The 23,000-nt window shown below is 38.7% G+C and overlaps 1 protein-coding gene across 1 annotated transcript in view; it reads right to left on the bottom strand.

The window, feature by feature from the left end:
- Positions 1–17,305, bottom strand: part of dnah5 (dynein, axonemal, heavy chain 5) — a gene marked incomplete at its 5' end in the record, with an annotated part of 40,836 nt that extends 23,531 nt beyond the window's left edge. The window contains 31 exons of the mRNA XM_010770311.1: positions 146–238; positions 400–547; positions 1,081–1,319; positions 1,632–1,694; positions 1,900–2,118; positions 2,488–2,723; positions 2,822–2,946; positions 3,083–3,159; positions 3,358–3,500; positions 4,119–4,212; positions 4,331–4,521; positions 4,743–4,997; positions 5,264–5,441; positions 6,054–6,199; positions 6,428–6,518; positions 8,609–8,689; positions 8,929–9,135; positions 9,296–9,409; positions 9,534–9,741; positions 10,244–10,329; positions 10,726–10,833; positions 11,967–12,182; positions 12,517–12,639; positions 13,119–13,226; positions 13,375–13,488; positions 13,648–13,824; positions 14,233–14,370; positions 14,763–14,981; positions 16,512–16,681; positions 16,923–17,007; positions 17,171–17,305. Coding sequence (XP_010768613.1) covers positions 146–238; positions 400–547; positions 1,081–1,319; positions 1,632–1,694; positions 1,900–2,118; positions 2,488–2,723; positions 2,822–2,946; positions 3,083–3,159; positions 3,358–3,500; positions 4,119–4,212; positions 4,331–4,521; positions 4,743–4,997; positions 5,264–5,441; positions 6,054–6,199; positions 6,428–6,518; positions 8,609–8,689; positions 8,929–9,135; positions 9,296–9,409; positions 9,534–9,741; positions 10,244–10,329; positions 10,726–10,833; positions 11,967–12,182; positions 12,517–12,639; positions 13,119–13,226; positions 13,375–13,488; positions 13,648–13,824; positions 14,233–14,370; positions 14,763–14,981; positions 16,512–16,681; positions 16,923–17,007; positions 17,171–17,305 — 4,587 coding nt within the window. The remainder of the gene's footprint in view (positions 1–145; positions 239–399; positions 548–1,080; positions 1,320–1,631; positions 1,695–1,899; positions 2,119–2,487; positions 2,724–2,821; positions 2,947–3,082; positions 3,160–3,357; positions 3,501–4,118; positions 4,213–4,330; positions 4,522–4,742; positions 4,998–5,263; positions 5,442–6,053; positions 6,200–6,427; positions 6,519–8,608; positions 8,690–8,928; positions 9,136–9,295; positions 9,410–9,533; positions 9,742–10,243; positions 10,330–10,725; positions 10,834–11,966; positions 12,183–12,516; positions 12,640–13,118; positions 13,227–13,374; positions 13,489–13,647; positions 13,825–14,232; positions 14,371–14,762; positions 14,982–16,511; positions 16,682–16,922; positions 17,008–17,170) is intronic.
- Positions 17,306–23,000: the final 5,695 nt, after the last annotated feature.

The raw sequence follows: 23,000 nt of genomic DNA, 5'->3' as shown, positions 1-23,000 counted from the left end.
GTATAGATTACACCTGTGTACATTCCATCAAAAACAAATAAAATCTATTTTTGAAATTGACTCACTTTATGCTATAGAAATACAAACACTTTGTAGCTTTCTCTGGGCCTGCATAGGAATTAGGAAGCCTAAAATGCATTCTTACCTCAATCTCCTCCTTATACTTGAGCAGAGGAGCCTCCATGATGTTGCGTAGCTTGAATGTCTCAGTTTCCACCTCAAAGGTATGGCCAGTAACCTTGGCACAAACAGAATAGATTTGTTGTTCAAATTACTGTATATGTCAAGAAAACATTTACAATTATGATGTTTGTTATTGTTACATAAGTTTAACAGTAGTTGTGATACTGTGATAATATAGTGATGATAGCTCGTAACTGCAGTAGCATGTTCACTGACCTCAGTAATTCTCTTCCAGTGGCGAGTCATCATAGCTTTGTTAGTCATGAGTTCCAGCAGGGGGCAGCACTCACTGAATTCATCTATTGTTTTCTTTAAGTCCATGAAAGCCTGCCACTCTTTTAGAGCACGGGGCAGTTTGCGACACCTGGTAGTTAAAGAATACAATCAGCAACAAACTCATGGTAAATACCAAACTTTTCACATTTGAAATGAACTCTGTCCATTTGGGACACATATGCACCAGCACTGTTGTACTGTGTACCCAGGCCAGAGTAACACTTCTTAAAATTACAAGACAGCATTTCTGCAATCGAAAGGAGTTGAAATGTCTTATAACTAATACATCAGCAGATACACTCCTTATGACTGCTCAATGCATACAACCTTCAACTGGTTTCACACTGCCAGGAGAACACCACGGTGAGAAACATATCAAAACACTTTTTACCTCTAGAATGAAAAACTTGAATCAGAAGCTGATGCACAATAAATATACCCTTGTAGAGGATAGAGTGCAACGTCAGGGCAAGGACATTTTAGTCCTGATAGGAGAGGGCTGATGTTGGGGGTCGAATAATAGACCATGTATAAAATAAAAAAGTGCCAGAAGGTGTTAAAACTTCACTGTGAACTAAATGAAGAATACACATTACTGTCACAGTTGAGGAAACTGTCTACCTCGTCTGAAAGTCCAGTAGCTCATTATTGATCTTCTCAATATGGATGTCAGCCCAGAGGATATCATAGTAACCATTGACTGTTTCAATGACATTGTTGTAAAGGCCGTACAACTTCTGCAGCAGAGCCAGCTGCTTCCTAATCTCCAACAGCTGGGGATGCTGGGTGACAGGAAGTCCAAACAGCTCCTCTCCACCTGTGTAAGTGATGTACTTCCTGAACAGGTTGTCAAATCGATTCTGAAGAGGAGAAGAATGGCAACAAAATATCCCAAATCAAAACAGGACTTCAAATGACATGTGTGTACAGGTTACACTGTTGTTCAACTATTGTAGATTAAGTACAACATATTACAGATATGTCATTTGGAATCATTGAAATATACAACATGAAATAATTTAAAAAACGATATCCTTCTTTGATCATAGTTATCCTGAAACTGGCTTTGTAGGCAACCAGGTCATTTTCAGACCCAAAGAACTAACACATTTGATGAAAGACTAAATCAGGAACTCAGCTATCATGCTAAACTCATATTGTCAATAACAAACCTGGAACATGATGAGTCTATCGCTGGCATCCTGAGGAGCTAGCCCCACCACCATGGGGCCATCCTAAGGCAGAGGAGAAAAAGTAAGTCCATGGGTACATCCCTACTCCTTTTTATTGATAATCTATTTCTAACATTATTGTTAAACCTCCAGTTAATGACTTGATACTGCAGCCTCATAAATTGCAGAAATTGTAAAAGCCTTAAAGCATTAAGTGTTTAGGTGTGTGCATTTGCATCTTGCATTTTATGTCTGTACTTTCATTTACCTTGTCATACTCCTGGTAAAAGTGTTGACAGTCTTCCACGAAGGTCTCCACATTGCTGACCAGCTCTCCTCTGAAGTTGGGCTGCAAGGCCACCAGCTCGTTCTGTACCTCCGTGGTCCGGGACAGAAGCTTCTCCCAGGTGTAACGCAGCGTATCCACCTTATCGGCCTCCTCTTTTGCCACTGACAGGTCATATTTATGAAGCATGGCATAGGACTCCTGTGAGAAGGGAAATATATACAAAGTCAACTGAGATATAAAATCAAATACAATTATAAATAAAGCTTTGGCAAGTTATGAAACATTTATGTGAAGTTTTAATTACTGCATTTCCTCTGCATTGCTATTGCACTTTTGACAGAGTACAAGCTAAAGGCTTACATAAACATTACTGAAAGGCAACATGTACTGTGACCTTCATTTATACACATTGCTATTGAAACTCAACTGCTATATACTGTACACTCTGAATTGCATTCATGTAGACTACTGAAAATGTTAATTCTTATTCACACTGTGCGCATTTGTGTGAAAAGACAGGGGGCCATCAACTACCAGGCTGTATGAAAGACCCAATGCCGTGTTTACCTCTGTGGGACCGACTTTGAAATCAATAGATATTTGATGCTCTCTGATCTCCTTTAGAGATGCCATGGCGATGCGAATGTCATCCAGGTCTTTGATCTGCCGATTCAGTTTCTTTCCCGCTTCATCAACAAAAGCAAAAATCTGCTCCATGTCTGAGCGATATTTCCTGTTACAGTACCGTCCGTAGTCCACCATCCAGTTCTTGGTTTCAGCGGTGAGGGACATCTTCAGGTCCGCTGGTAAAATGAAATACATGTGAGCATGTAGAGATCAGTGATCTACTTTTATTTCATATCAGTGTTTTCTTTAGACAAGTATTGCAACTGAATCTAACCTGTGAATAGAGCCAAAGCTCCTACAGTAATGTACTCTGGTTCAGAGTTTATTTCCAGCTCCAGATCTCGATAGAAAATAATCTGGCTCTCAAACTCTGATAGCAGGGGACTGCCCTCGATGAATCTGTGAAAAATCAAACCAAAGGTGTACTGATGTAATGCTGGTTTTGGCTGGCATTGACTTGACACATACAAAATAAACAGTTTCTTAATGGTAAGAGTCAGATATTAATACCAGTAAATCATTCAATTTATCATACTTTCGCATGGTGTCTTCACGGTCCTTTCTCCAGATGTGATGGTAACGGCTAAAACGATCCAGAGCAGTCATCACTTCCTTTACAACAAAAGAAAACATAAGTGGCATGAGAAATGAGAGCCAGTACAAAAATAAATATTTAAATGTTGTATAAGATGACAAGGTCATTTATCTTTTTAGGAATTTCCAAAACGAACAGATACAGACAATGCACATTTTCAGTAGAAAACAATTGTTGAAGCAGATAGGGAATAATACATACGTACAAACGTGTACCTTTTTGGTGGAGCTGATGGAGGTGCTGAGAACAGACACTAGTTTAACTATCTCCTTGTTCTCAGACACACTCTTGCAGTAGTTTCTAGCTTGGAATGGGATAGCCTGGATCACAGATGCTGACATATCTGAGGTGCTGTCATCTGAAAGAGTTAAGAGTAAAGAATCTTTGTGTGATTTGTGAATGTATCAGACATAAATTAAGCAAAAAAAACTCTTAAACCGCTTTTAATGTTTGTGTGCATGAAATACCTAAAATCAAAATCACTCTCTTCTGATCAATAACTTGATCACAAGAGGTTTTTTAAATAATATATATGTGATTCTCACGTGTTTATAATGTGTTCATATCCAACTTTTCTCTTAGAAAAAATAAAGATCAGCCTGATCACCCATGTTCATGTTACACAACATTACCTCCAAGTTATCCGGGGTGCAATGTGACTGAAATGGCTGCTTCGTCCAAATTAGATTTGTAATTCTCTTTTGTTTAAACCTCTTCCTTTCAAAGCCACTGACATCTAGTTGACCTTTCAATCCACACATCTCCATAGCTCCCTATGTGCTCATAGTCAGAGGGGTTTTGCTCTGCTGAACTGTGAAATAAGGAGATCTGATTATCAAGTGACTGTGGTGCAGTAGCTAATGATTAATGTTCTGGTCTACATGTTGGGAACACTATGGAGAAATCAGTCTGCAGTCAGTGTTGAGTTGTTGAACTCCTGAGGAAAAGATGGGTAAGGTCTTGTGTCCTCTCATACCAGCCAGGCTCCTGTAAGTGGTTGCTCCATCCTCTGATTCACTCTCAGAACTGTCCTGTTTCAGAGCAGCCATCCGCCTCTCGTTCATTTTTCTCTGCAAGAGGGAAACATCAGTATTGAAAACACTATAATAGACATGTTTTTTTGTGTGTCAGAATTTTTAATCCATCACTTGTCAGAAATCATTGCCTCATTCATCAGATCAAACTCACCTTGGAGATCCTCTCTTTGCTCCACTGACCAACTCCTTTGCTGACACTGACTACACACTCTACAGCCCGGTTTAGAGCCTGTTGGACCTCCTCCAAAGCAGGAACCATGGCGATGTTAGGAATGGAAAGGGTCACATCTACTCTGAAGATTGCTTGCTGACCGCTGCTTTTTACACGTGAGTCACTCTCAACTACAAGTGGACAGAAGAAAAGCTCTGGTAAAACATGGTGTGAGCCAAAAATGTACCTTCTCTTGTCCACTGATCTTATGAGCTCAGTGGACCTAATTGTCTACCACACTAGATAGATTCATTGTACCTAATTACATGGGGAAAACATTCTTTCAACGAGGATAATCTTAACATTATTTGATAATAGTTTTGCCTCCCAAAAGAATGTCACTTGGACCCACCCAAGAAATGCATGAGCGAGGAGGCGTGGATGCGTTTGCGCAGCATCTCCAGGGTGTTGCGCGTCAATCTGAGTAAAGCATCCACATTGCGGTGGTTGAAGTAGGAAAGGAGCTCCTGGGCTTCTTCCTCCATCACTTCCATCAAGTCCCTCTTCTTCTTCCTCCTCACCAACGGAGAAGAAGGGCCAACGCTGGCAGGAGGCAGCAAGGTGTTTCTAGAGAAGAGACGGCCCTCTGACCGGCATTCATCTTCACCTGAGATGCAAAAGGTGACATATTACTATTCTGCACATAAACTCCTTTAGCCACGCCTTTAACATAGACAACACTAGCTGAAACTTGAAATATATATATACAGACACTTATACAGGATCCCTATTTATCAGTATATGGGCTTGAGATTGAAGTCTTACCTATTTCAAAAAAGATATATGTTAGGCATAGGGGGTTAAAATTACAAAGTTGTACAAATTGTATTGAAAGTATCCAAATTTGATCCCAAAAGGAAAACGTGAGTATACCTTCACTATCAAGGTGGTCTATGGTCTTGCTCTCAGCACAGCTTTCTTCCTCGACCTTCTCCAGCTCCTCTTTCTGATTATGGTCAAACTCCAGCAGCATGTTGATCAGTTCATTAGCAGCCTCTTCCACTAGTGAACTCTTAGTGTGGAGACTCTGGGCTTGTCTTATGCACATATCCTATACAAATATAACATAAACATGAATTATGCTATAAGAAGGGTAGTGCACAGCAGGCAGCATAGCATAGCATATTATAGGACAGATTGTTTCAATATATAAGGGCATTATTTTGAACATAAAAACATGAAAATGACATGAGCACTGCTTAATTATTTTCAATACACTTTAATCAACCCTGCATATATGATGTTATCTGGGCACAAAATCCAATAATGTCAGGTTCAATTTCTGTCAGCGATTTCTACACAAGAGTGGACATCCCACTGGTTGGGATTTTCATCATTCAATATCTACATAACATCATTGTTATTTACACTATATTGCTTTGTCTGCAGTCAGTCACTCACATCATAACTTTGTGGTGATATCTTAGCAGCTAGTTCATAAAATGAATAATCATGATAGATTACCTGTGGCCTTGACTGATAATGAGCCACCGGGTGCTCATCCACACGCTTTTATGAATGTGATTACATTTGTTTGTTTGTCATATCATCTTTCATATAACACATGGGGTGGGATGTTGTATGACTTAGAAGATAGGCTTGGTGAAAATGTAATAATTACAGGCTAATATTGTTATTTTATTGAAACAGACTATGTATTTACCCTGGTGGTCTGAACAAACTCCTCACAGGTGACTGGTTCATCCTCTGGCAAGACACACAATGTGGATGTACTCATCTCCTGCAGTACCGCATCTATCCTAAACTCCACCAAGTCATTCACCCTGTCCATCGTCAGCTCCAGGTTCACTGGAGAAGCATAAGAAAGAGAGTCAGACAGTGACAGTGGAGGAGAGAACAAGTTGGCAGGCATTGGAAGGGAGGGGTTGAGAGAGTGGAGCATAGAGCGACAGGAAAGAGTATGCAAGTTACTAAAGAGAGAACTCACACAAACAGCAAGTACACACTCAATTAATGGTAATCCTATCAGAAGCTGTCAGCATGTGGGTTATTGATTTGGCGAGATATTTTGCTTACCCAAAGCCTTTTCAATACGGCAAATGTACTTGTCTATGTTCATAGATGTCCAGTTGATAGAGGTCAATCCCGGCTGTATAGCCTCATCCACCTGTGAAATCAGTAATGTATGAGGATGCACTTTGAACACTACCTCTTTTTGTCAAAGATTCACATATCACATGTTAGTGTTACATAAATAACTTAAAACAATGAAAAAGCAGCAAAATGTGCTCTACCAGTCCTTAAAGTCTACACAACAGTAACACACAGAAGCACCCTTTGCCTAGATCAGTGCACATGTTTGGCTTGTGGCCTCCTAAAATGACATATAAAATAGTGAAAATCAGCAAATTGGTTTCAGAGACAGACAGGATTGTTGTATTCATCGCTTCATCATAGGCTTCACAATATGTATTGTTGGGAGGACCCATGCTATATAATAGAAAAAGTAGCTCCACCAAAACTAATTAAAATATGAGAAAAGTCAAATGATATGTTTTTGACTTGAGACTATATCTTTTTTTCTTACCTTCCTGTATTTTAGAAAAGCAAATATATACCCTATAATGTGCCCATAGTTGGGATTGCTTTATTTGATCTATAAGTTTAGACATTGTACAAAGCCCCAATGTTACATGAAGTTGTGAAGCAAATCCATAATGACATGTAAAGGCTAAAGCTATAAATTTAACTTCATTCAGTTTAAACTAAAGGTAATGTTTCAGGAGTGTTTTTCACCGGTAAAACCCAGACAACGTTGCGTTATCATTTCAACCGGAATAATAAGCTAACAAATACATTGTACGGGAGCTATGCTAGCATACATTTTGCTAACCTTATTAGCCTATTCTAAAACTTGTTTACCCAGTGAAAAATGACAGCCATTGTTAACATAACGTAAGGCAACACAATACAGAGCCTATCTTATCCAACACATGAGGTAAATTGATAAAAAATGTAAAGGTATTTTACTTCTAGAAAGCTTAGCTCACCTGAACCTAAAATGAATGCAGTCACTTTAATCCTCCATAAACTCAGTGTCGCTTTTTTTCTTATTATTATTCTTCTTCTTCATATTTCCAATTATTACCGCCAATGTAAATGTATTCCTATCCATTATGCAACCAAAATGTTTCAATTGTGCTATTAAACACATGTAAGTGCCTAAAATGCACACTCGAGGTGAGGTCCATCTTAAAATACAAGAGGACTGTACAGAAGGGCAGAGCCACATTTCTAAAATGATTAATTAAACAGGAATTGGGAACACCTGGGACCGAAGGAGTTGGCTAATTACCCACACCTGTGTTCCAACACTGAATTAAAATAGTTAAAAAGAATGTGTATTTTAAGTCATACCATAGCTTTCTAGAGCCCTAACCTTTTCTGTATTCTTAAAGTCATATAACTATTGGACATTTGATTATTACCACAATTGTATATCCTTACAATAATAGGCCAACTACATATTGGGCAGTTGTACCTTTAATTAGAATTTGTCAATACATACAAAACACACAAAAAATATAGTCATATGTAATAACAACCCGCAGTCTCACGGAATTTTGTGTTACAGTCAAGACATTTATTCGTGTTCACCAACACGATTTCCCCCTTTTTTTCCTGTCACACAGAACGATTTTAAAAGCAATGTGTGTTATTTAGAAAAGAATAACAAATTAGAAGGAAAAAAAGATTTTAAAAATACAGATTTCAGTATTCTGAGGCTCTGAGCCATTTTATTTTCCTCACGGACGGCAAAAAAAGGTCCGACATTATACGTAAAAATAAAAAAACAAATGATCGATGGCTTGATATTGAGTAAGAACATGTTTTTTATGAACCACACAGCTTCCGGTCTTCCAAGACCCGACCAGACAAAAATACGTGTTGCAGGCACGAAACATACTACCAATAGAAATACATTGCTTTTAAAATCGTTCTGTTCGACACGAAAAGAAAAGGGGGAAATCGTGTTGGGGAACATGAATCAATAGATTAAATGTCGTGACTATAACACGAAATGCCGTGAGACTGGGTTGGTAATAACGACTATACAATATATAATAAAAACAAAATAATTGCAGTATAAACGCTAGTTTAAATGCATTTTGAATTATATCATAATAATAATATTGTATTTAATTGATAGCGCTTTTCAAAGTACACAAATACACTTATATCCACACCAGATCTTACCTTAGCAACATGTGGCATTGCCAGCTGTTCAAAAGCACTCTGAATCTTAGCCCGCACTCTTGTGTTCTCACTCAACACTAACTGTAAAGGGAAATATATGATTACAGTTTGTATTCACTGACAATATTTGCTTGGTTGAGAATACTTGCATTCCAACTTCAATCACAAGCTTTTTTTTTATAGTGTACGTTACATTTTATGCTTTTTAATATACATATGAAAAATGACATGGTCCTTATATTTATTCATAATGTCTTAATATGACCTACTTCAGTTGTATGTATTTGCTAAAGTGTAAAACTGTGTTAAATAGTATCAACCTGTAATCTGTTGTAGTTCCTTTTCAGGGTGTCCTGTCTCTGCTGCAACAGAACAGCAAATGGTGGTATCTCCAAATTCATCTTTGTCATGCAGTTCGCCTCCCTTATCTGGGTCAGAATCTCTGGGTCAAAGTTTACAAACAGCTCCCCTGTCTGAGGAGACCTGACGAGCAGAGAGGCCTGCAGGCCAACCCGGGCAACCTCCATCTGGGCAGGATGTGTCAAGGTGGGTTGGGTAGTTTAGAGAGGACAGGAAAGAGACAAAGAAAAAGGGTAAAAGGTAAAAATGGTGTCGACATGTATAGTATGTGCATGTTGTAGGCCTATTTGGACTATACATTTTAATGGTACTTATGCATCCCTCTACCTTTTGCATCCAGCTGTGATGGTAGAGCATCTCAAACTCCAACAGGACCATTGCTACCCTGTTAAAGTTCCTAATGACCCTTTTGGCCTCTGGAGTGGAAAGAACACCAGGATGCTGAGCAAGGACAGAATGATAAGGTATTACTTTAGAAGGAAATGCACTGACAATTGTACTGTTAGTTAACAAAAACATTGCATTGGCAAAGACAAATTTCATAGAGGAAGACGTTCAATTGTACCTGTTGGAAGAGATCCATGGGACCCTGGATCCTGCTTGACAGCTGTCGAGCCCACATGATACGACCCGCCACAAGGGGCAAGTCTCGACCAATCGGAGGCTCCAGTTTCTGCTTCATGTAGATACGGGAGATCATTTCAATGTCCCGGCCATAGTTCTGCAGAATATGCTGGTACTTCTCATCAATGCCGAGGTCTGGGATGCCCAATCTGTTTTTTAGTGAGCCAGAAAATAGTAGACAGCTAATATTAGAATGCTTTAATACATTAATAGTGAATATAATTAACACTAAAAGGGTACTCTAGCAATTACATACAGAAATACCTTCCTTGTGGCATGATATTTTGACTTTTTATTGCAGGAAACACACACATGTAATTATTAACAATTGGAAAATGTCTTAAGATGTGCCAGTAAATGATGTCAGTAAGTCGGTATGCACGGATCCTGGAACAAGCACATCTTTCAAATGCAGCGACTATGCAATTATTACACCAGTGTTTAATAACACAACATTTCCACAAAAGAAACTGTCTTTTTAGGGTCCTGCTGTGTTTTTCATTTTAGCCATTCATTTAGTACTGGTTTAAAACTGAGATGCGATGTGAACGCAATAAACAATCACAAATTAGTTGTGGAATAGAGGATTTGTGGTTTCTGTACTGAGAACCAGATTGAAAATACTTGTTAAGATAAACATAAATCATTTACCTTTCAAATTTCTTCAGCACACTCAGAGCTCGCTCTGTATTTTGAATTTTTTCAAAGGTGCTATCCATGAAACTCTTCAGCTGATTCTGGAAGGACCAAAGGAAAAATCATCTTTATTAAAAAGACAGTGAAGTGGAACTTTTGAAATACAAATGAACATTCCCAGTAATTGCCTAATTAAACTTGTTCTCAGTATGTTGTGGATGTGCAGTGCCTTGCAAAGGTACCAATCATTGTTTTTTTTCTCTTGTAACATTACAACCGGAAATTCAATGGGTTTTGTTTGGATTTGATGTTTAGTGCATATTCATGCAAGGCACTAGGTGTGAACATAATGAGCTCAATCCCAATATTGTTCTATATAACTTCAATCCGAGCAGAGCCCTAATCGCCATAATAACAGAAACAATTATGTCTGTGTGAAGGCCTATACATTGTACTGTACCATATAGAGAAAGTTGTGTCTGTAATATTTGACTTACGTGTAGCTCAGAGGTGCTTTTGCAGAATTCTTCATAGTCAACATCAAAGTCAGTTCTTCTCTGGTCTAGGAAACTGTAGTGTTTTTTCTTCATGTTCAAAACAATAGCCTATCACACACAAAAACACAGGCGTGCAAGCATATTATGTACAACTACTTAGCTGTATAAGCCTCTAAACATTTTTGCATAATGGTTTTTCTGTAGTTAACCTGAGCTAATAGCTAATATTGCTGTTCTGTTTTGAACTATTCTTGAATATCATTTTCTTGACCAACTGTGGGTCATTATGTTCGCAATCAGTTTGATTAGTCTAGTAGTTAATCAGGGTTTTGAGAATAGCATAGGACAAACAGAGTGCATGAGAAATGTAACACCATATCCTTAAGCTTACCATAAATTATGTACTTAACAGTTCACTGTCAACCTCTGTATGTATTTTAATCTATCTAGTTACTTAGGCCTTGACAGGACGGAATAGAATTACATTAGGTAAACTGGAGGACATGCTAAACATTGGCTAGCAAATTGCAAAAATAACTGAACAATACAAGTCAAGAGAGCAACTCACATGAAGAACAACTGATGGAGCTGGTTCTCTGTTTTAATTCCATGCAGTTAGTATTGTCATGTTGCTATACAGTGCCAGTACAGTGGGAAAATGTAATGTCTAGCAAATTTACCACTGCATGCCGTCAATACAATGAAAATGGGCCATGCAAAAAAGAAGGTAAAGACTGCAATTATAAATTACCTCCCATTTCCCCTGCATTTCTGCAGTCTGTACATCCAAGGAAGCAGAAACAAACAGACAGCTCACATCAATATACTCTCAGGGGAAAACACAGGTAGCACAATCTGGTTTTGTAAGTATAATGACTGAAAACATATTTCCTACAACAAACCAAGACAGTGGCAATGACAAGCGTATAGCCTTAAGATGCTGTTTTAAAAATAATGGACAAATGCTATTCTCTCTTTAGCTTGACTGGGAAGAAAATGGTTTGTTTAAGAATTATTTTCTTAAATTGTCAAATCTATTTATTCCTTCAATTATATGCATTTAAGTAATACAATTAATGTTACTTCCCTATTTATTAAAGCCTTTAACATTACTAACCTTTCCCAGTCACTCTCAGTGCACCTCTACAATATATATCAACATTAGGCACTCGTTAGAAGTGGCATTTAATCAGTTAATGGAATGTCGCTCAGAAATATCTTGACAATAATCTGATACCCACTTGAAACCTGGTGGCCATTATCTCCAGTCCTTCTATCTTAGAGTCCTGCAGGGCAGAGTAGGTAAAAATGGTGCTGAACATCTCTAGGATCTTGTTGAGTCGTCGCTGGAATGTGTCAAACTTCCCAAAAATGTACATCTCACTGAAGTCGAACTGTCTCTCTGAGGGAGTCTGTTCCAACTTCTCCTTGGTTTTATGGAAATACCGCTGATACTCCTGCATCACACGGGTTGACATGAGCAAAACGGTCAACTCTCATTTTCACCCATCCATAGAATTACGATATTTGGAAGTTTGCTAACGTTCCTAACATTATCTCTTCCAAGTAATATATTCTATGGTATTCATTTCTAACTTTCAACAACAAATTGAATGACGACACATTACAGTTTATCATGTCCTATGTCAAATTGTATTTTCTATTCTTATATAACAACAAGTAAAAATGGACTATGCTGCAAATAAAGCACATTTGATAACATGGACACAGAAAACTATGAGAGATCAATGATTAACATTAGATATGACGGATTATATCGATAAGCAGTACCTGGTTTAGGTGGATGGCAGCTTTTATTTTGTCAGCTACAACTTGTTGAGGCTGGTCCCATATTGAATTAGAGCTGATATTGGTGATGTAAGCTTTGCAGGCTGTGATCATCTGGTTTGTCACCTGTAGGCATTGATGTGTTTGTTAAAATAAAGATATACATCAGAATTATTTGTTGACACTTACAATTTAACATGTTAGTTCACCGTGAACACGGTTGTCAAAAGACAAAGAAGCATTTAGTGCAATAGTGTTGCATAGTGGTCCATGTAACATCCTGTGTTTATACTCTGTTCAGATCTAATATTTTATAAAGGAGCCACTCATTTGTTCTCTTGGATGTTATACATGGATATTGTTAGGTCATTTTTGTTTTCAACTCTTGATTGATTCAACAATTCCCTTTTTATGAACCAAACAATAAATGTTTCAATGGTTCATTTTGTTTATCCATATAAATCTGAAAAACACAGTTCAGAGGGATAAATGAAGACAATATCCAGACTGTAGGCACACAGTTTTGCTAAATCACATTGTGTATGACAATATAATCCACATCCACTTCAGTATTGTTACATTTTTCAGAATAGCTGCAACCCTACCTTGACAAAAAGTGACGTAATCTTTTCCGATGTGTTATAGTAGCGAGAAATACTGTGAATCATCATGATGGCATTGATCAGACCAGGGATTGCATCCACCATTGAAACCTGAGATGACACACAAATGAAAGCCAGTGAGTGTCCTTAAAGCTTATTATGTGTCCTTGCACAAACAGAACATTGAACAGTGTTTGCGTCACCGGCCATTTATAGAACAGACCATTACAGCTTTAAAAGATTCAAGTATTTTTCTTACAGGGTCACTGTTGTAGAGAGGGTCACAAAACTTCTCCAGGCTATAAAGATACTTGACATTGTCTTTGGCCTCGTTGGCTGAATCAGTTATCCTGGAGTCCAGTTCTCGCCACGACTGCACAGACAAACCACACTTATTGCATTTAAAAAAAAAATGAAATACAGATATTTAGGACAGAAGACAGTTTGGCAGAGTTTATTATTGTCCTATAAAGCAACAAAATAACAAAACATTTTATTGAAACCTTGCAGGGACTGAACCCTAATTTGTGACCTTTATGATTTTAGATTTGGCCATCAAGAGAACTCCCAGTACAGCCTTAACATCGGGGCTCTTGAGTTGGTCCAGAAGGTAGTTGAAGCGCGACATTCGTTTCTTCCAGTGGTCCAGCTCAGCCCGAGGGCCAAGGTCATCGGCCTCCTTCCTCAGCTGGTCACTCTCAGCTAGAACCTGCAATACATAAGGACTTGAAATCGACTCACTGTTAAGGCAACATTTCTGCACTTCAACCTTTGCTTTATTATTCTATATTGTGTTCTGCTAAAACACTTAACGATGCTTCAATTTTTTTAATTTGATAAAGATTAAATTGTGCATTTTCCCTGCCTGAGCACTTTTCAGGATGAACATGAGTATCAAGCATTTGTTGATCCAGCTTACTGGAATATTCAGAACATATCCAGTCATATATTTGGCCAAAGCTCCACACATTAAGATTTTTCAAGCCAACTTTGATCACAAGCAACTCACAATAAGGGAGAATATATAGCAAGCAAGCACAGCAAGTTTAGGTATAGTATATCATGAGTTTGAGGATAACATCTTACCTGTTACCTACAGTACAGTGACACCTCTCACCTGTTCTATTTGTTTGATCCAGACTTTCATGCAGGCCTCTATATTTTCTGTGGTCTCTGTGCTGTTGGCTGCTGCCACGTAGTCAGATGGGCCTTTCAGCACCCGCAGGTCAAATGTGTCACACACCTTCAATGTAACCTGAAAGCAAGACATGACATTGTTTTGTTGTGGTTTCTAAAATTGTTTCTTTTGTTTGTTTTTCGTGAATGTAATGGAAAATAATTGCCTGTAGTCAAAGCAGGCTGCTCTCAACTATTTTATTTATTTTTTAGGTGTCTTACTGCTTCAATGAAACATATTTATATGATGAAAAAGGTTGACAGAAGTTCAAACAGCCTTTACTCAGCTAAATTAATCCAAGTAATTATGTATTTTGATGCTTTTTTGCCAAGCAACATCCTAATTACTTTCATGGGTTTGATGTCTGGGCAGTGCACAAATATGTAATTTAGCTCTTGACTAAAGTCAAATGCCTTTAGTAGTATTTTTTTGCCGTTTCTCTCAAAATTGTAGCAGAATATGTTACTTACCTTTTCTTGCAGGCTCTCCTGTGCTCCAGCCAAAACAGACACAAAGCCTTCCAATGATGCTATGAAGTCCTGTTTGACGGCCTGGGCCTGGGGACTGGCAGGCTCCCCCCAGCCGTGGTTCATATTTGACAGTGTAGGGATGAAGATCTCTGAGAGCAACTGCTCCACACTTTTTAACAGACCCCCCTCTGTTGTGTCCAACATATTAAAATTGACATCCTAAAAAGAGATAGAAAGGCGCACAATTACCAACATTTTACTGACTTAAAAAACTCTAAGATACCACCGTAACCCTGGTTCTGTTATAGCGTATCTGTACATCACAAAGGGGTATATACCTCTGCATCTGTGAGTGTTCTGGACCTTTTTCCTATTTGTAGAATCTTGTAAGTGTGACGTTAGGCACAACCTGCAGATGAACTTATATCTTGGACAGAAATGTCCCTAAATGTTGCTTTATTCCTATAGTGAGCATGCAGGCACAGGCTTGAGCAATTGCCTATACCAACCAGTGGTTAAGGGGATGCTTGTCAATTAAATGTGCCTCTATGTGGATTAGACAACAATACTTAACATTGGAAATCCTCTAGTCCTGTCCATGTAGATGCACAGAATTCATACTGGACATACAGATGAGGCGAATTGCGGGGGAAAGAAAGCCATCATCTCTATTTGGGAACCTAACAGTATTGGGTTGATTTTGAAAAATAAGTGTGCTTGGTCGCAGTATAACCTTTGGGCTCCCCACAGCAAACTGGGTACCTTCCAGAAGCACTGAGATTGTATTGTGATCACTACATTCTAAAAGAGGACGGCTGTTTCTTTTTATGAAAGCACCTTAATATACAACTGATTTAAAGGTTCAAAAGTTGACCTGCTAATGATGACTGGTAACTCCAATAATAGGGAAATCTGACAGTGTCGATAGCCATCAAGCACCACTGACAATAGCATATCTAATGTGACATGCAAACATAGCCGCAAGATAAAACTCAAGATAGAAATGCCTTCTTGTGATCCTGAAGATCATACAAAAATGAAAGGATAACTGCAAAGATGCAATTGAATATATGGTCTAAAACAAACACTTGCCATTTGCAATTGTAAAGTGAAGCTCCGGTGGATTTTATATTGGGTTTTTAATGTGTAATTCCGTTCACATTTTTGATAATTATAATATTTTGTTTACATACATGTATAATAGGCTTGTTTATTTAAGGTAATATATTATTACAATAAATTGGTAACACATGTTTCAGACATAGCATGTACAATCCAAAAGTGGGCTTGAAAATGCAGGCGTGCACAAGCACACATACACACACACAATGTGGGTGTCATGTAGCCGACACGGCCGTTTATCAGTGGTTGTCAGGAGCTTTGCTGCTCTCAGCAGGTGATCAGCAACAATCAATAGGCACACCTGCCTGTGTTATCAGAGCGCTATTGTTTCCCTTTTGTCCCACTAGCTCTTGATGACTAGAACATATCTTAGACAAGGGAAACCATTTACAGCGTGAATGGGCTCAAAAAGAAATCACTGCCAAAAGAAAAAGGAATCAATCTTTTTTTTCTTTCAGGTGAAACTTTCATCTTTCATTACAGTGTACTGTAGGAATCATTCTGGTTGATTTTGTCATTCAAGTGAACTACATATTAGTAGGTGCCACAGTAAAAAAAGAAGAAGAATCTAACCCTGATCGTCAAGACTTTATTGTTACAATTCTGAAAGGGTAGAGAGTCCCTTACTCTGTGTATGTTCTCAGAGGTGATTGCCTTAGAAGTGTTGGCTCTGGTGAAGAAGACACACACTCCGGTCAAAGCTACATCCCTCCCGTCTGTCACAAACACTTTGGACTTTTTGCTGCAACCAGGCTTCTGGGCAACAAGCTGGGAGGGCACAGGGGCTGCTGCTGCTGCTGCAGAAACAAAGGATTGCACATAGAAACAACACAAGGTATCATCACAAAGCTTGACTTCTCACTGTAGCACTAATACTTAGCAATTTGCATTTGCTCAGTTCTGCCATGATTGTTTTTGCCAACATAACTTGATTAATACAAGGACAGCATTTCAAATGTATGTGTTGATAACAATTAGATATATTCTTCACATTTCATACATTTTTATAAATGTTGATATTAAACTTTCACATGTTACCTGCTTCAACTGGCTCAATGTCCTGATAGAAGAACATGAGGTGTGGAAGACCCTCAGCCACAAATAATTGCTCCATGCGTTCAATCTGAGAAAGATGAAAAGAAAACGTTCAGCTTATCATACAAAACAGTTCCCAAGACCTAGAGACATTGTGTTTCTATTTGAGCCCTTAGTGTAAATGCAAAGAAAGGCTTTCAATGTTACTGTGTTTTTTTAAATATAAAAAGTTTTACAAATATACAGGTTACCTGATTTCCCTCCAGTGTGGCATCTTCCACATCAGATTTCTCCAGTCCCAGGCATGAAGCCACAATGCTGAGGATGTAGTCATGTCTTCCATCTAGCTGGGCCCGCTTAGCTTCACGTTCCTCTTTCAACTTTTGCTAAACAAAACACACAGAAGATTTTGATTTGTATCGAATAAACGATTGTCATTAAATGTCTCAATGTAATATGTTTGGATATATTTAATAGGAAAAAATACTCACTGGCAATAACAAAAGCCACACAATGAGAATAAACCATCACAGGAGTGTGCACAAATAAATCACCACAACATTTTTAGACATCATTTAAATTAAGTCCACTTAAAGATCCACACTTGTGTACAGTTTCAGAATGAGCAATAGAAAAAAGAAACTTAAACGAAGAAGCCTCCCCATACTGTCATTGCACAGTATCCATCCATACTGTATGTAGCCAACACAAGAATGACAATAATGTCATTTAAGATTTCCAAATGTTCATCAAATGTACAATGTGTTTACATTTCTCTCCTTACAGAAGCACCCATACAAAGTCAGCAAAATGCAGGTTTCTTGAAATGGATCAACAAACAGCACAACTCATTTACAACAGTTAACAAGCATGGCTTGTATTTAGGATGGTAGGAGAGTGAAATTAACCACAATGGGTTGCCAGGTTACGCTGCTAAGTAACACTGGACAAGGTCAGCGAATAATGAAACCTAGTGGCAGCTGCAAGATGGATTTAAATTCTCTCATTTACCCTTCCTTCTGTTAGCCAGGAATATTTTGTATTCTGGCCAAAATACTTCTCTCATTGACGTCAGCATGGTCAGACACTCTTTTACAAATAAGCAGTAAACATCCGACTGTGACGGGCCTTGCCAAAAATAGAACCCTTAGGAGCTAGCTATTTTATATACCTGTCTGTTTGAACAATCGCTAACAACTTTAAACTTTATCATTGTGAAATACATATGAACTCATATAACTTCCCTCTCATCATGTCTCTCCTCTTCCTCTCTCCTATATCCTTATATATATGTTTTTTCTTTCTTGCTAACCTAAACTGGCTGCAAAAGTATGTCATGCTGCATACAGCATTCTTCCTGGGTGAGTCCCTTGAGCTTGTATCAAGAATCAGATTTGAAAAAAATAGATGTAACAGATTAAGGGATAGTAGTTCAGAAAGAAACCTCACTATAGTCTAAATAAAAGAACCAAAGAGGAATGATAAAAAATCCAAAAGATAGTAAGAATGAAATGAAGCAACAAAGGAAGACATACATTTTCAAAAACAGATAATGATGTAACTGACTGAATCCCAAAAGAAAGACAAAGGGAAAGAGATTGTGATCGTAGTTGTGCAAAGCGAGAAAACTGCAGGGAAGGCAAGAGGGCTGGAAAAGTGGATTTGGAGCTGAGAAAATGAAATAACAAGATGAGAAGGATAAACTCTATGAGAAGTCAGGCGGTTTGAAGTTTAAATTTGCATTATTATATAGACAGGGGATTTGATGTGAAGCCAGACTGAGGTGGAGCGCTCATTATGTGTGTGTCAATAAGGTTAGTGAAGGCAGCATCACATTAGTCCTTTAGCAGCCTCCAAAGAGACCAGACCATAACAACATTGACTTTTAAGTTATTATAGTGAAACAAGGAAAATAACAAGTGGTGTCCTTTGCTATCAACCTGCCTCAGAAACACAAAACAAACGCTATCTGCAGAATTATTAACTTTCTCAGAAACCATGGTAACAAACTTCCCTCAGGAACAGTGGGTTCAGTCACACAGGTCACTTCAGCTGATAGCAGGGTGGTTGCTGAGCACACAGCACTGCAGGCTTGAAATGTACTCTGATTTCACAGTTAGTCAATTCAAACATGAACTTTTTTTTTTCAGACCTCGTAAAGTTACCTAATATTGGAATTGGTGCTCTGCTTCACTCCTACATTGACAGCACACTTTTTATTTCTTGACTGGTGATTTCATTTCAAGATCCATAATCTTCATATTTGACTTGAAATTATTATACTGAGCAGGTGTATTTGATTTGCACACTCAATTTTTAAACAGATGTTATGCTTCCAAAACCTTTCATTACTTAAAAAAGAAACACACCAATATTTCAAAGTTACATTTTATATTTAGATAAGCTGCAATACACCACTACAGAACTCTTAAAATAAAATAAGAGTAAAAAACATTACAACTAAACACCAAACTTGTAAAAGTATCTGGAGATACACACCCAACCGCTGACTTCATGGGTACCCCAAAGAGAAAGTGGGCTAAGCCATCAGTTGCTGGGCGACAAGCCGTTTCACACCTTATCTCTGCCTTTATTTCAAATTGTGTTATCAGCCACCTCAGTCTTCAGTTTAGAGACTAACAATGCAGACACAATGCAGTGTGGTGCTGATTCTTCAAACTAGTCACTGCTGAATGCAATACACAAAACAAAGAAGCCAACAAAACCCGCCTAAACAATGATATATGGGCATAAACACAACCCCCTTTAGTTATTCCCCTAACACAGAAGCCAGCACTAACAGCCCTAATATAATCTGCAACATTAATAGCTTTCAAAAGCAAACAAAGCCAAATCCTGAGATAAGCTTTGGTGAAATTGATAATCCCCATAATAAACACAATGTGGTTTTAGGAAATAAAGAGAATAACAGCGATTACAATAATGCGCAGCAGGACAATTTGGCAGGGATGTCTGATAACTTGTTTTATTCTTTTTTAGCAACCTGCCAAATACAAAAAGATTATTTAGCTCATTTTAATCCAAATAGCACATAGGTCAAAGTAAACAAAGTAGTTGTAGATTATGTTTCGCAGCTATTTATTCCCATTTTTAACTTTGAAAAATAAAGATGCCATAAAACGTATGTGGATGGATAAGCTAACATTGGAGTGAAAACTCAAATGAAACCCCAACAAAAACAACAACAGTGCTCCATGACTTCTTACCTGAATGAGTTTTGTAACCGTTTGTTTCCAGAGCTGCTTTCTAAACACCTGCGACATGTCAGCTGCTCACCTCTCAGACTCAAAGCATTCTAAAGTATATCTTCTGAGCTGCTATCACATTCTCATCTGCATCTTCCCAGGGGAGCTGTACACTCTTATCCTCAAAGTGAGTCACCCTATCAAGTTGTCAGTGGTAACCAGTCAGCCAGCTGAGCTTAAGTATGTCTGCTTTATGTTTAATGTCCATTGTTGTCATTAGTGCAACAGTATTCACAGCCAAGGTGGTCAATATAAAACTGTTCAAACAACCTGAGAGAAATTAGCAGTCTGTGAGCTATTCATCACGCACTCAACTGTGAATTAACACACCTATACTGTATGGAGAGTAAGAAAGGACTAACAGTGACAGGTGGTCTATATGTATATACGGCCAATCCACAAACATGCATGAATGTGAACACATTAACACACAGGCACATAATGAGCACACACCTCAGCTATCACTGCTCCAACATGACAGAGTAGCAAACAATAAGATAGCAGTACATTTTGTGAGGTGTGTTGTGGCAAATTGGAAAACTAGATAAAATACGCGCTTCAGAGTGAGATGAATAGGCTACTTACTGTGTCACCTGATCACATGTATATTGATCTAGATCAGTGATTCTCAACTGGTGGGTCGCGACCCAAAAGTGGGTCGCGGACCCGTTTTGAGTGGGTCGCAGATGTGTGAGTGACAAAAAAAGAAAATCTTAGAAAAAAAAAATCCTTTTTTTGTTTGTTTGTTTTTTGGGGAAAAAGTTACGGTGGCCCTGAAGTGCAAGACACCACAGCATTTCACAAAACACAACAGCATTTCACAAAACGCCACAGCATTTCACAAAACGCTACAGCCTTTCAGAAAACGCCACAGCCTTTCACAAAACGCCACAGCATTTCACAAAACGCCGCAGCATTTCACAAAACGCCACAGCATTTCACATTGGACGGAAAGGGTAGTATTCCTTAGGGAGAACACTTCTTGTTTGTGATTGGACAGAGCCAGCCAGAGAAGCACTGCTGTGATTGGTTGTTTCTGCTGCCAGTCAAGAAATGACGCTTGGCCCAACACATCAGCTGTTAGCTGTTAGCTGTTAGCGCACACTCAGAGCTCACAGCTCCTCAGATCTGTTCAGAAACTGGACAAAAGTTAAACATATACAAAACACAGACTGTCTAAGTCATGGCGAATACAGTCGCTGCTTTATTTATGTCTGTATGACGTTGTTGTGAGTGTGGACCAAGCGGCAAACTCTGGGGAAGAGCCGGGACGCCAATACGGAAATGCTACATACTGCAGTTCATATATTGGCCGATAGGCGATGACTGCAGAAAGGAGCAATTTCCATAGACCCCATGTTAAAATGCCCAATTTTACAGCAGAAAAAAACATGTTTCTTCTCCCTGGCTCCATACATTTTATTATNAGAGAGTCCTTGTTTAGCTCACTGAGCCTCTCAGTCTGACAGGAGAGGACTCTCCTCTCCAGCTTGTTGTGGAACAAACAGCTCCTTATGTCCGTTAGTGCAGCTAGCACCAGATGCTAACAACACAGTCCCTGCTGGCACCGGTGCTTGCTCTCGCTCGCTTGCTCAATCACAATGAATTAACGCTTTGACAAGTCTGCAGACAAGACGGCAGGTGAAAAGCTTTTAAAATGGGTGTTTTCTGAATGGAATCGGATCCATTAGGCCAGGGGTCACCAACCTTTTTGTCACCGAGGGCTACTTCAAGGGTACTGAGTAATACGAAGGGCTACTTGTTTGATACAAACTTCCTGAATAACATAATTGCACGGTTCACCTTTAATGATAATATTATTATTAATAATAATCAGAATACATATTAATTTACTGTATGTGAAGGACTGTCTAATCACATGTTAATGTTAATTATTCCTCACAATAATTATTAACAATGATTTACCATTGCTATAGCAACCCCATTGTTTTGTTATGAAAATGTATCTATATTTATACACATTCTCGCGAGATCTATCAGGGGTCGTTGTAATGTTGCATTCACACCGGACGCGACTTCGCTCTAATCGCTTGAGTTTCATCGCTGCTGCCAGTTGTGTTTACTCGCATCATTCAAACAAGACGCGCTGGCTCGGGAGCTACAACTACAACAAAATGAACATATTTTACCGTGATTAAATTGTAACCAATATTCGCATCGCTCTAATCGCTCGAGTTTCACCGCGGCTGTCAGCTGTGTTTGCTCCTGTCATTCAAACAAGACGCGCTGGAGAGGGAGGGGGGCGTATCTCCATATAAATCCTATGGGAGATACCAAATACAACCAAATGAACATATTCGACCGTGATGTAATTGTAATACACGTTTCAAAGTGATGCCGAAGTAACTACATACTGATACCGTTTAGTAAAAACCATGAATTAATGCTTGACAAGTCTGCAGACAAGACGGCAGGCGAAAAACCTTTTAAAATGCTTGTTTTCTGAATGGAGATTGGGTCGACCAGGCTAAGCTAACGTTGTATATGCTTATTCCACACTCATAACAACGGCCTACAGACATAAATAAACCAGCGACTGTATTCGCCATGACACAGACAGTCTGTGGTTTGTACTTGTTTAACTTTTGTCCAGTTTCTGAAAAGATATGAGGAGCTGTGATCTCTGTTTGCGATGTTTTCTGGTTGACTGCTGATGTTTTCTGGTTGAACGTCAGTGGCAGGCTGAGATCCTCACCACTGCTGTGTGTGTGTGTGTGTGTGTGTGTGTGTGTGTGTGTGTGTGTGTGTGTGTGTGTGTGTGTGTGTGTGTGTGTGTGTGTGTTGTAGTTGTCGT

This window comes from Notothenia coriiceps, unplaced genomic scaffold (assembly GCF_000735185.1).
Source record: "Notothenia coriiceps isolate Sejong01 unplaced genomic scaffold, NC01 NC01_scaffold00008732, whole genome shotgun sequence".
Taxonomy (NCBI): domain Eukaryota; kingdom Metazoa; phylum Chordata; class Actinopteri; order Perciformes; family Nototheniidae; genus Notothenia; species Notothenia coriiceps.
Note: the sequence above shows the minus strand (reverse complement) of the source record. Positions and strands in the feature narration are given on the sequence as shown.